At 36.4% G+C, this 14,363-nt stretch overlaps 1 protein-coding gene across 1 annotated transcript in view; it reads right to left on the bottom strand.

Annotated features, from left to right (window-relative positions):
- Positions 1-10,172: 10,172 nt before the first annotated feature.
- Positions 10,173-14,363, bottom strand: part of LOC149229120 (uncharacterized) — a 68,509-nt gene continuing 64,318 nt past the window's right edge. Inside the window, exon 2 of the mRNA XM_089378476.1 lies at positions 10,173-12,917. Coding sequence (XP_089234602.1) covers positions 10,207-12,917 — 2,711 coding nt within the window. The 3' untranslated portion in view covers positions 10,173-10,206. The remainder of the gene's footprint in view (positions 12,918-14,363) is intronic.

Genomic DNA, 14,363 nt, shown 5'->3' on the forward strand with positions numbered 1-14,363 from the left:
ATCAAGGTATATGTAGATTCCTCTTATTTGATAATTACTTGTGAGATTATGTTGGCCTTTCATTACTTTATATATCTTCTTTCATTAAGGAATTACCAAAACATAAAGTACATGAAGATCACAAGAATAATAAAACACAAGATATAGGCTCCAAGTCATGGCAAACCCCTCCAAGGGGAAAACCCAGTAAAATTCTTCTCTTCTTATAGAATCAGTTCAAAATTAGATTTTCAAGACCTAATAACCAAGACCAAGACTTCCACCAAGCACCAAATCAACCCTCCAAAAGATTTCCTCCAAACAAGGCAAAGTCTACCAAAGTCAACGAAGGCCAACCTCTTCAAAATCTACTTCAATCAAAGTTTTGGCTCTCCAAATCAGGTTTGCAACTCAACTTGCAATTCTTTGCCTTGCAACTCGCATAGAAACCCTAATCTTTTCGCACTTGTGAGTAGAAAAGTCAAAATTTCGATCTCCTTCCTTCGCCTAGTCTTTCTTCTTGTCTTCTTGTCCTTCGCTCTTATTTTCCTTCTTGTCTTGGTGCAAATCGAACTTGATTGTAATTGGTATCCAAATGAGTCGAAGTCTCTTCCTTTTTATGCCCTTCTTAAGGGGACGAATAGGCCTCTTCTAGGTTGCCTTTCACTGGCAGGGTCGACTTGGTCTTGGGAGTCCAAATTGACTTTATAAACTCAAAAACAATGTTTCTTTCTTGATACAAATTACCCAAATGGGTCTTTTACATATGACAGTGACTCTTTTGACTCATGACACATATTTTTGTTGACTTGACAAAACCTAGAAGCATAAAATGTATGCTTGACCTAATTGACCAATCAAATGGAACATGAAACCCATTCTTGAAAATCAATAATTTTCTTTCTTCTTTTATTTGTTACATAAAATATACATAATGACATGAGTATAATGGCAATTATGAAGACCGAAACTAGTTACATTTTCCAACACTCCCTCTTAACTAGGGAGGTATTCATAATTGTCCACCTGGTACATGGACATTTCTCAAGTTGAAAAGTTATCATAAGAAGAGTCAGATTGGTAAGCCATCATTTAAGCATCAACATCATATCCAACATTTTCAAACATCATTATTGCAAGGCCTTGACTAATAAGCTCTAATTCTCCACAAGATTAGAGCACAATGTTGGGAGGCATACATATAGACATCACAAATGCCTCTCAATGCACATACCCCATCTGGATGTTCATCGAGTATGTCCTTCTAGGACTATTCTTATCTTGGATTCCCAATCCTCAAAGAATATTTGTCCTCTTCGACTACTCTTATCTTGGATTCCCAATCCTCGTGAAGCATTGGTCTCAGATGATTTCCCAATCCTTCATTCTCCTTTCCAGTGCCTTCACTAGATGTACAGTTGTTAGTCCCAACTTAATGCATGACACCTTGGAGAATATAGTGTCCCATCTCACTCCCTCTCAACTAGGGAAGAGATATCAACAAGGCCAAGCTTGTTTCTCAAATACTCCAACATCCTATTTGGGAGAGACTTTGTCAATATGTAAGCTACATGTTCGTATGTGGAGATGTATTGCAGCTTCACAACCCCATCCTGCACCAAACTTCGGATGTAGTGATACTTATTATTAATGTGCTTTTTTCTAGCATGAAACACACGGTCCTCAGTCAACCCAATACAACTCTGATTGTCACTATGTATAATGGTAGGGTACAATGGTCCTTCAAACAAATATGATAGTACCTTTCTAAGCCAAACAACGTCTCTAGCAACATCACTTGTTGCAACATACTCAACTTCAGCACTACTCAAAGCAACATAATCTTTCTCCTTGCCCATCCATGAGATCATAGAGGATCCCAAGCTAAAACATCCAACGGTAGGGTTTCTTCCATCTATCTCACTGCCACCCCAATCAAAGTCTATATAGCTTAATAGTCAGATCTCATTGCCATCATATTTTAGGAAGTGATGGATCGTCCCACGAAGATATCTTAAGATATGTTTGGCTGCTATCAATGATCATGTCTTGGCTCCATCTAAAAATGATTGAGGATATTTACTGCAAAGCATATGTCAGGTCTAGTGTCTACGAGATACATCAAAGAGCCAATCAATTGTCAGTAACATGTAGGATCAACTGAGCTAGATTTTGAACTCCTCAACTTCTTCAAATTGGTGATCATTGGAGTTGTCATTGGTTTGTTATCCATCATACCAAATTTCTACAAAATCTTGATCACATACTTCCCTTGACCAAGATAGACCTCTCCAGGTCTTTTCCAAACCTCTAATCCCAAATAGTAGTGCATAAGCCCAAGTTCCTTCATATCAAATTCAGCTTCCATCTACTTCTTACATTCTTGATTATGATTCTCTACACTTGTAACAAGTAAGTCATCCACATATAGCAATATAATCACAGGTTCTTCCTTAACTACCTTGACGTAGAGATTGGAATTTGCATAACTCTTGACGAAACCAAGCCTTAATAAATAGGCATTCATCCTTACATACTAAGCTCTAGGTGCTTGCTTCAAGCCATATAGAGCCTTCTTCAATCTACAGACATGAGTTTCTTTGTGGTTCACTTTGAATCCTTAAGGTTGCTCAATGTACACTTCATCTATTGTTCAATTTAGAAAGATTGCCTTAACATTCATTTGATGAATGTTCAATCCTATAGTGGCAATTAGATAGATCAATGATCTAATAGTTTTATATTTGGCAGTAGGAGCAAATGTTTCTTCATAATCAACCCCTTCTCTTCGAGATAAGCCTCTAGCTACAAACCTAGCCTTATATTTTTCAATGCTCCCATCAACTACATGTTTTATTTTGTATATCCATTTGGAAGTAACAACAGATTTGTCACTAGGTTTGGGAACAATTTCCCAGACACCATTCTTCGTTATAGAGTGGTATTCTTCCTGCATTGCATTCCTCGATTCTAGATTTTCGGCTGCCTTTTCATAAGTGGAGGGTTCCGCTTCAATGAGGTTTGTCATGTAAGTTGCATATCCTGAATACCTTTTAGGATTATTGCTTTATCTGAAGGTTCCCTTTGCTACAGCATGTCCTTCAACTTCTTGAAGAGTTGTTCTTAACCAAGTTGGCCTCTTACGAGTTTCTGGAATGATGACTTGTTGCATAGGCTCACTTGGTCCTTCAACATCTTCATGGCTAATTCCTTGATTATCATCATGATCTAGAATTTCTTCGAAGACGGGGACTTCTTCTTCATTGGGGTCAATAAGAATTTCTTTGGACTTCTTGAATGCAATGTTCTCATCGAAGATGACATCTCTGCTTACTTCAATACGATGGTCTTCCTTAATGTAGACTCTATAAACTTTACTTGAATTACCATACCCAACAAAGATACCCTTCATCCTTGTGGGGTCCAATTTCTTCCTTTTATCCTTCAAATATGAATGTATACTAGATACCCAAATATTCAGAGATCATCAACATTTGGTTTCCTTCCTAAAAATGCTTCTTTTGGAGTCATATTATTAAGACTCTTATGAGGGCTTCGATTTGTGTATATACATTGTTGTTACAATTGCTTCTCCCCATAGGAACTTGGGTAGGTCTTGGTCATGTAGCATGGCTCTAACACATTCTTCAATTGATTTGTTCTTCCTTTCAACCACACCATTCTGTTGAGGATTATAGGGAACTATTAACTCCCTCTTAATTCCTGCTTCCTTGCAAAATGCTACAAGTTCCTTGGAAGTATATTCTCCACCATTGTCAGATCTTAGGGTCTTTATCTTTCTCTTTGTCAAAATCTCTACTTTTGCTTTGAACTCTTGAAATTTCTCAAAAAAATCATCTTTAGACTTGAGGAGATATATCTAAGTCTTTCTAGAGTGATCATCAATGAATGTCACATAATATTGATGACCTCCAAGAGACTTTTCTGCCATAGGTCCACAAACATCGGAATGAATGAGATCCAATATCTCCTTGGATCTTGTATCACTACTTGCAAAAGGTTTCTTCACATTCTTTCCTAGAGCACATCCCTTGCAGACTCCTTCATGCTCTTCTTTCAATTCAGGGATGCCATTAACCATTTGACTCAAAGATGGCAATATCTTATAGTGAAGGTGACCATACCTTCTATGCCAAAGTTCAGGAGGACTAATATGCAAGTGTACAAGAGCTTTAGGTAGAGGTGTAAGAAACTTATACAACCTCCCCTCATGAATCCCAATAACCTAAGCTTTATCAATACTAAAACCCTTAGCCCATATAAGAACTTTACCATCAATAAGAGCAATTCTATCACCTTTATCTTCTAGGCAAGAAATAGAAAGCAATTTTTTCTTCAAACCCGGAACATAAAGTATATTATTGAGATGAATTCTTCCACCATTTCCCAATTCCAAAGAGGTAGATCCAATTCCTTTGATTGAATAGGTCTTCTTGTCTCCAAGTTCAACTGAATGAGAGGAGGTTCCCTTTCATTAGAGAAATTTTGAGGTCTAAAATGGGCCTAAAGCAAAAATGTACAACCAAAATCAACTTTATAAGCACCAATATGATTCAAGATGAAGATGTCAACCATGGGGGATGATTCACCGTTTTTGGAGTAAAGTAAGAAGGTTAAAAAATAAAAAAAACTACTTTTTCAACTCGTATTTTTAACTTGTCTCCCTACAGTTTTACTCAAATTTTGAGTAGGAGCACTCGTTGGAATTGGAATTGAATTCCTCGTCCAATGAGTACCCATGTTGCATACTTTTGGTGGACCATGTTACACGAAAAATGAGAAATACATGAAAAATGTGATTGCAATCACGATTTTTCATATATTTCTTATTTTTCATGTAGCAAGGTCCATCAAAAGTATGCAACATGGGTACTCCTTGGATAAAGAATTAAATTTCGCACTCTAAATTTGAGTAAAATCGCAAGGAGATAGGTTGAAAATATGAGTTGAAAAAATAGTTTTTTTTTCCTTTTTTCCCTCTAAAATTTGATGATGTAATCTAATCTTATTTTATTATTTCCACTACTATTTTATAATATTCCTTAGGATGACCATTTTAGACCTCAAAATTTCTCTAATGGATAGAGTTTGTAGTTGTCCATAATCACTTGTCATATGTTTTGATGCTCCACTATCGATCACCCATACATTATCATTTTCAAAAGTACCTGAGAGAGCAGAGAAGAAACTTCCATCCATGACAGCTTTAGATAGCTTGGAGATGAGCTTGAATACACATCCTTTGATAGAATTCAAGAGACTTCTAATAGTTTTGTAACCATTCTTCATATAACTTGCCATTGCTTCAAGAATATCTTCCTTCAAGATAAATCTTTCTTCAAGAGAGAGTGCCAACAAAGTGATCTTCAACTTATTCTTTCCTTCACCTTAGCTCTGATACCATGTTGAGAAATCAAGGTATATGTTGATTCCTCTTACTTGATAATTACTTGAGAGATTATGTTGGTATTTTATTACTTTATATATCTTATTTCATCAAGAAATTACCAAAACATAAAGTACATGAAGATCACAAGAACATCAAAACATAAGATATAGGCTCCAAGTCAAGCCAAAACCCCTCAAAGGGGAAAACCTAGTAAAATTCTTCTCTTTTTATTGAATCAGTTCAAAATGAGATTTTCAAGATGCAATAACCAAGACCAAGACTTCCACCAAGCACCAAGTCATCCCTCCAAAAGATTTCCTTAAACAAGACAAAGTCTACCAAAGCCAATGAAGGTCAACCTCTTCAAAATCTGCTTCAATCAAAGTTTTGGCTCTCCAAATCAGGTCTGCAACTCGGCCTGCAATTCTCGGCCCTGCAACTCGTACATAAACCCCAATCTTTCGTACGTGTGAGCAGAAATCATCATAATTTTGGTCCCCTTCCTTTGCTTAGTCTTTCTTCTTGTCTTCTTGTCCTTCGCTCTTGTTTTCCTTCTTATCTTGGTGCAGATCGAACTTGATTGTAATTGGTATCCAAATGAGTAAAAGTCTCTTCTTTGTTATACCCTCTCAAGGCATCGAATAGGCCTCTTCTAGGCCAACTTTCATTGACAAGGCCGACTTGGCCTTGGGAGTCCAAATTGACTTTATAAACTCAAAAATAATGTTTCTTTCTTGATACAGATTGCCCAAATGGGTCTTTTACATATGACAATGACTCTTTTGACTCATAACACATACTTTTCTTGACTTGAAAAATCCTAGAAGCATAAAATGTATGCTCGACCTAATTGACCAATCAAATGGAGCATGAAAGCCATGCTTGAAAAATAATAATTTTCTTTCTTATTTTATTGGTTACATGAAATACACATAATGACATGAGTACAATAACAATTATGACGACTAAAACTAGTTATATTTTCCAACAAAATATTAGTCACAAAAAAAAGTCACTCCAAATGTATTTCTTGTAATAGAGATATACATGTTTGAAAATAATTGTCAAATCCCAAATCGCCAATGGAGTGGGGTTAGCCAAAGTGACATATGGTAGGTTTGGAAGAGCCAAGTGGCAAGTTCATTGCATTGTTGTTATGGCAGAATGTTGATGTGGCAAGTTCACTACATTGTTGCTAAGGCAGAATGTTGACATGGCAAGTTCATTGCATTATGATTGCAGAACGTTGATGTCGCAAGTAACACATGGCAAAGTAGTGACATGGCACTAATGACATGATACATTGATGTGGCAATAATATGTCACAAGGCGGCATGGTGCATCCCTATAACTGATGCTTGGCAATTGATGTACCAAGTCTCCTATGGCAAAGGTTCCATGTGGCAAGCTCCAATTGGTGCCTCAATCCACATGCAAGAAAAATAACATGTTGAATTGTTCAAAATTTGATTAAACTTTTAGAAAATTGTTTAGTGAACTAAATCCATTACATGAAATGGTTTGAGACCTTCAAAGTGTGAATGGACCACCAGCGGCATGGTCTCTAAGGTCCATGTGATAGGAAGACTCCCCTTTGTAACAATTCCTAGGAAGGTGGAGAGTAGTATAAAAGGATGCTGATGTGAATGGGCCAAGTAAGCTCTTTTGAAGGTTATAAAGGACAACCTATGAAAAAATTGTTCAAGAGCACAAAAAGGAGGGGAATAATACAACGGAAGGACTCAACATTCAACCACCAAAGGCCAAGCATAAGTCCCAAGAATACATGATCCCAATCTTCAAACAATTACTGCAAGCACAAATCAAATACACAAGCACAAAAAAACCAAGAGGCCAAAAATACAACCAAAAAAAAGCATGGGTATTAGAACAATTCTAGAAGTATATGTTTTGTTTGCAAGAAAGGGAAACAATTTTAGCAATCTTACTCAAATTTGTTTTTGACTTACTAAGATTCCTCAAGATGCAAAGCCAAAGATCGTACGTAACATTGTACTAGAGAAACTCAATTTTTTGCCAAAAGAGAACCAAGAAGAGACGCAGGGAATATTTAACACAAACTTTATAAAAATGTTATTGTCTTTCTTGAATCACATGAGAAGTGACCATATCTTGGGTAAACAAAAGCTTCTTCGAACAAAACAAAAGATGTTTCTAATTGGAAACACCCTTCCAAACATAATGGATTGATTCTATTGGTAGCAAAAATGCTCAAAAACTATAGAAAATATGCCTTTGTTGCATGCAATGAGACTAGTTTAGGATCTTACTCAACAACGACCACAAATCTTGAAAAAAGCTTGGATACCAAGTTTGAAAAACAGGGTATATCTACAAGGTTGAACAACATAAGTCAAACACACATAAATAAAATACCAATACACCAACTTTTACATGGTTAAAACCCTCAAAAATGTAAACAATCCACGGCTCTAACGAACCTAACCACTTGAAGCAATTGGTTAATGTAAAAAGGACAATTTATGTGAACATCTCTCACAATTGATTATCAGCAAGTGACCCTACATGCTCTTTAAATGCAGATCTTAGACCAATTGGCGGTTAAGCTAAGAATCAGGGGTTGTTAATATCAATCTTGAACTATAAAACCACTCATGTAAGACATGATTGTGACTATTTAATTAGTGAAGTATGAAAGCACACTAAAATCACACTTTAACCTACCCTTACATTAAACCAATTTGACCTTAACTAGCAACAATGTATAAAAATTTGTATAAAAACGAGTATAGGTAACTACTAATTTATACAGGCAAGCTCGTTTACTAGACATTATGCATGTGTGTTGCTATCTACATTGAACCTAGCTCTTGATAAAATGTAGTGCAAGTGAGTCCTTGTTAATTTGGCAGCTCAAGGACAAATTCCCTCTTTTGGATGGTTCTCCTCATCAAGAAAGACCCCTCCTAGCCCTTGGAATAATTTAATTTGTTCAAGGAAAAATTTAATTTTTAAGGTGAAACCCACATGTGCACAAAAGTTCAAGTCAGCCTGGGCAAGTTAATTCGACCTCCCAAGTCTCATATAAGTAGACCTCATGTTACAACACTTTGGAGCATTATAACATTTTCTCTCTCCTCTTATTTGGTTCGTACATATCTGCATTTGGAGGTCTGAGCTCACGTGTGCAAAGAGGAGGTTATTTTTTATTTATGCGTTGACTTTTTGTTTGGTATAGTTTGACCAATCGTTGACCAGCTTTGACTTGAGGTTTTGACTTGGTTTAACTTGGAAAAAATCGATTTTGGGAGGCTGAATTCTTTGGGAAAAGGACCAAACTTTTCTCAACAATTAGACTTTCTCCAACCGCAGCCTTTGACTAAAGTTGACCACATTTTGACCACAAACTTTCTCTCCTTTGACCAAACCTTTGAGGATTGTTTTGACTGTGGTTTGAGCAATAAAGAAGGATGAGTTGTTAAACTTTTGATCGAGCTCAATTGGATCATTGACCGTTGACTTGTGGATTGGTTTGGGCATCATTTGTTGTTGATGACTTTGACAGAATTTTCAAATTTGACTTAGATAGAACTAAGAATTTTCAAATTTGACTTGTTGACCAAATTTGACTTTGGGGCTCATCTTTTGTACATTGGTTGGTTGGTCTCTTGGACAGTGAAAGTTTTACTTTGACTCTTTTGTTGATGAATTGGAACATTGTATCTCTCTGTTGAACATATGATGACAATCTAACAGAAGAAGAATTTGAAAAGGGTTTTCCCCCTTGTGGGGTTTTTTCCATGGTCTCTGACCAAATCTTCTGTCTCCTATTATTGCTCTTGGTTGTCTTCGATTGTGCATTGAATTCATTGTTCTATCTATAATTGCTTATTGTTACTGGATTAGATAATTGATTGCTAATTGAAGAAGAATTGACATAAGTGATTGTGTTAAGCATAGAACAATGGAAAATTAATAGTCCTGAGCTCACAGACACCTCTACCAAAACAAATATTGTAAATGAAGCACGAAATTTATCAATTAAGAGTAGAGAGGAAATACCAAGGAAAGAGCAAGTGAGTTCACAATATTTGATGGATAAGCTTGCTTAATCCTAGAACTAGGATAAATACTACGGACTTGCACCAAGAAAATAATGGACAAGCAGACAAAGTAACTAATCAAATTGAAGAAACTTTAGGGGAAAAGGCTACAACAGAGCTTTCTAAGAAAAACATCTTCTAAACAAATATCTAAGATTACATGTGAGTTAAGTGCAAAACATCCTAGGAGAGGCATCAACATTGTGAACAAATCGCAACCCTCAAGGACCTAGCATAGCACTAAGGCAGCCAGAATTTACTATGTAGATGAGGCAATAGCAGTTTGTCTTGAGTTGCACAATAAATAGTTTGTAGAAATATGCTTATATACAGGCCAAATTTTTAACTTACCAATTTCCTATTTTATCTTTGTCTTCTTTTGAGACAACGATGTTCAGTTTTACTAAGCTTACAAAATTTCTTCTTTAAAGAAACTTAATGCTTCGTAAATTAATTTTGTGGAAGCAGGAAACTTTCTTTTGGTGGATCACCTAGAGAAGGAACAAAATTGCTACTCTAACCCAAATCTCATAAACTTCTATAAATATGTCAAAACCATAATTGTTAGACCAGGATGAAAGAATGGCAACACTAATGAAAATGGGTAGCATGACAAGTTGGAAATTTACTAAGAACTTGTAAAGACTAAGAAAGGGTGAACTTCAAAGGTTAAAAAGTAATAATGAGAAAGTAGACCATCAATTTTAATGCAACTTCATAACGGAAAAATATTTATTTGTACACTTTGTGTGATCTATTTGACTTGTATTTTACATTAGTTTGAGATTTTGTGCCTTCCCTTAATAAAGTGCCCACAATAGCAGCTTGCTCAATCTTTTCAGACCTATGAAGTGCATCAATAAGTATTACACAAATCCTATCATTTAGTTTACATCCTTTCCTACGTGCTTCCTCAAATATTTCATATGCTTCCATTCCTCTATTTGCATTGCTCAACCCCGTCATAAGGCCATTATAACAGGCAGAATCAGGCCTACCACCTCTTGCTTTGAACTCTTCGAAGAGATAAAATGCTTCATCTACCTTCCCAGCCTTAGATAAACCAGAAATCATCGAAGTATATGTAATGATATTAGGGGTATGACCCAGACTCTGCATTTCTTGCCAAAACACAAAAGCATTATTGAAGTTCCTTGACCTACATAGACCTTTAAGAAGAATACTATAAGTCACCACATTCACAGTGCACTTCAAGTCTTTCATGTACTGAAAACATTCTAATGCCTTGTTTATCTCATTTGACTTGACCAGATAATTGAGCAGACAATTCCAAGTATGGATCTCTGGGGTTAAACCTTCCTGTGCCATTTCCTTCATAACCAAATACATCTCATCTATTCTGCCTACCTTTTGAAGGCCATTAATAAGTTTACTATAAATAACCCCATGAAAGAACATTTTGTTTGATTTTGCTGCTTGGAAAACAGCATATGCCTCATCCAATCTATTTGCCTTTGCAAGTCCATTAATGAGCATTACACAAGTATGTACAGGGGGGAAATGATCCTTAGCTCTCATTTCCTCAAAGAGTTTGTATCCATCAAGCACTTTCCCTGACTTGCAAGAACAGTCAATCGCAATGTTGAATGTGAATGCATTGGGTTCACAACCTTGTTTCTTCATAGCACAAAAAAGGTTATATACCTCATGTGTATCACCTTTCTTTATGAGACCACGCATGAGAATAGAGTAGGAACAAGCATCTGGAACACAGCCATGTTCCTTCATTTCCATAAATATGCCATGGACCTTGTCAATTTCCCCAGCTCTAAGGATGCATTCCATGTATACATTATATAGAGTAAGATCTGGACTGCAACCTCTTTGAAGCATGTCGTTGTAGATCTCATGTCCATCATGTGGCCTACCCCACATAAAAAAATTCTTTATTAATGATGTGTATATAAAAGCATTGGGTGTGAGACCTTCATCTAGCATCTTTTCAAACAGCCTGTAAGATTCATCAACCTTCCCTTCCCTGCTTAATGCATCAATTAAAGAACAGTATGTTACTTCATCCGGATTCCATCCTTTTGCTCTCATACCATTCAAAAAGTTGCAGGCTTCATCCAGTTTGAAAGCCTTAGAAAGTCCATCAAAAATTATATTCACAGTCACTGAATTTGGAAATAGACCTGCCTGTTCCATTTCATCCAAGATTTTATAAACTTCCTCTAACTTTCCTTTCTTGCAAAGAATGCCAACAACAATATTGTAAGTAGAAAAATTAGGTCCTGCATCTTTCCTCATCACATTGAAAAGCCTACAGGCCTCATCTGCTCTGCCTTCCCTTGCAAAACATGTCAGCAAAGAATTATAGGCTATAATATTCGGAATGCATCCTTTATCCCTCATTCTGTCTAGTAATGCATATGCTTCATTGAACTTCCCAGCAACTCCAAAGCCCATAATCAATGTGTTATATGCAAAAGCACATGGAACCTTTCTTGTAAGTTCCATGTCCTCAAATAACTCTATTGCTTCATCCAATCTATTTGCCTTGCAAAGTGCACCAATCATAGTTGTGTATGTCACATCATCTGGTACAAGGTTTTGCACCTTCATTTCACGGAAGAACTGCCAGGCCATATCTAATTTTCCTACTTTGCCAAAACAATCTATGCAGACATTATATAATATAATATCTGCATCATTGGAATGACTTCTAATTTGTTCTAACAATGATAAAGCAGCATCAAACTTATCTTCCATGGCAAATGTGCCAACTACTTTTGTAAACACTTGGATATCTACTTCATACCCTACCTCCTGCATTTCTGTGAGCATAGAAATAGCCATGCTTGACTCATGAGCCTCTACAAGAGCACCAACGAGAATTGGATATGAAGAAAATGCATGCTGAAATTTCATCTCTTTCATTGTATGTACTATATCAACAGCTTCTCTCAGCAATCTAGCTTTGATATAGCTTTGTACAACCGCTGCACAAGTAGTATTTGATGGTTCAATTCCATCTGTATTCATATCTTTGAGTATGTTCTGCAACTTTTTGGTTTGTCTATTATTAGCCAGAATTAAGAGGATTGCTTCATAATATTCTGGACTTTCTTTGAAATTATTTTGCCGTTGTGCCCACCTAAAATAATTCACTGCCGCATCTATATTATTCTGCCTTCTCAACACCTCTGCCACAAATACTGGATGAATATTATAGCTGATCTGCTCGAGTGCTTGCTCCACTTCAGGACCCCATTTACTTTTGCTTAGAATATTTCCAACCTGAGTTACCCAGTTTTGCATGCTTTCTCTGTCAACACAAGCACCATATTGCTGTCCACAGCAAACTAATTGATCTGTATTAACATCTGGAAGAATTTCATTTGACAATGAAGAAAGATGCCTTCTCCCATACAGAAACAAGCAAGATACGGAAGGTTGATATTGGCAATGGAAACTGAGACCTGCACAAGACCCAGTTTTGTTCACAGACTGACATCTTATTCCAGTTTGCAATATTGCAAACTTTAATTAGAAAACAATGAATAGTAGGATGCAATTCACTAAAATATAGGACTGGACCTAGATTCTCATGAGTGAAATGGACGGACTCTGTACAGTACAAAAATGTTTGTCGTATTGGATCTTCAGAGTAACAAGATGAAATACTATAGCAACAGCTTTGTCAAAAAAATGGAAGATCATTCTGCTCCCAAACAACCAGGTAATTTATTGATTTATCAGGCGTTAAAAGAAAGGTGACAGTCTGGCTCCAGAAATACCAATACAGTCTTTAGAGAGAAAAGAACGGACATGCACTCTGTGGTGTTCCTTGTTTGTTAGCTGAAACAGAATATTTAGAGCAAAACAGATGGAATATAGCAGCAGAAAGCAAATAAACAGAACTAGAATTGGAAAATAACAGCAGTAAACAAACTTTTGTTGATATTCAGAACTGGATTAAATGTTCAATTGCCTGTCCAAGCTCCAACACGAGCAGAGCTCCAAGTACAAAAATATTCACTTTACAGCTCTAACCTTCTACCGCAATATAAAGTTTCTAATTGCAAAGCCCTAACCATCTAGTGGACCTCCATTAATGAGGCCTCGACCACTAACTAACTAGTGGACTTTCTTTAATGAGGCCATTTATAATATTGATTTTACACTCTACTATCACGAGGGGCTTTGTTTCATAGAGATGGCCCCCAATACATTAACAATCTATTCCACTAACTAGGGGAGTAAGGATGGGACCCTCACACAGTGAAAAGATAACTTCAGTGTTTTATCTGTCAATAAAGACTAAGCTTTGGGCATAAGGACTTTGATTGCAAGGGTTGAAATTTCAACTTTACTTGTGTATGTATGTGCATTCATCCATGCAATCCCATCTTTCGTTCTGGAAGGTCTGCATGTGAATTATTAGCCACTGATTGGGAGTGAGTATTCAAACTGTCATCTTTCTCTTAATATATATCCTCAAAAAAAGCTCAGAGAACTAGATCGAGTGGTTGAGTGCCTTGAGCTACATCTATGAGGTCTCCAGATCAATCCCCAAAGCTAGTTGCCTCTATTGCAAGCCTCACTCAATGATCTTTACTGAGTCAGGCCCTGTAATCAGCACAAACAGATTTACACCGGGTACCATCCGCAAAATATAGGGAAATGCCCAGGGGTTAACCCATGAGATTTTCTTTGGAAAAAGCATATAACCCCAAAAAATGCACCACTCGCAGAAATCAATTAGTTTGACAGGACTTGCAACATGGCATAGGTAGAAATTTCTAATTCTAAATTTTAGCCCAAAAAATATCAACTTGAAAAATTAAATCTATATTATCAAGATTTTTAGTTTTCATGCCAAATATTGAATATTTAGAAAGTTCACCTATATAATATTGTACGGC

This window comes from Pinus tabuliformis, chromosome J (assembly GCF_031772625.1).
Source record: "Pinus tabuliformis cultivar Carrire ecotype Pingquan chromosome J, CPIR1, whole genome shotgun sequence".
NCBI classification, from domain to species: Eukaryota; Viridiplantae; Streptophyta; class Pinopsida; order Pinales; family Pinaceae; genus Pinus; species Pinus tabuliformis.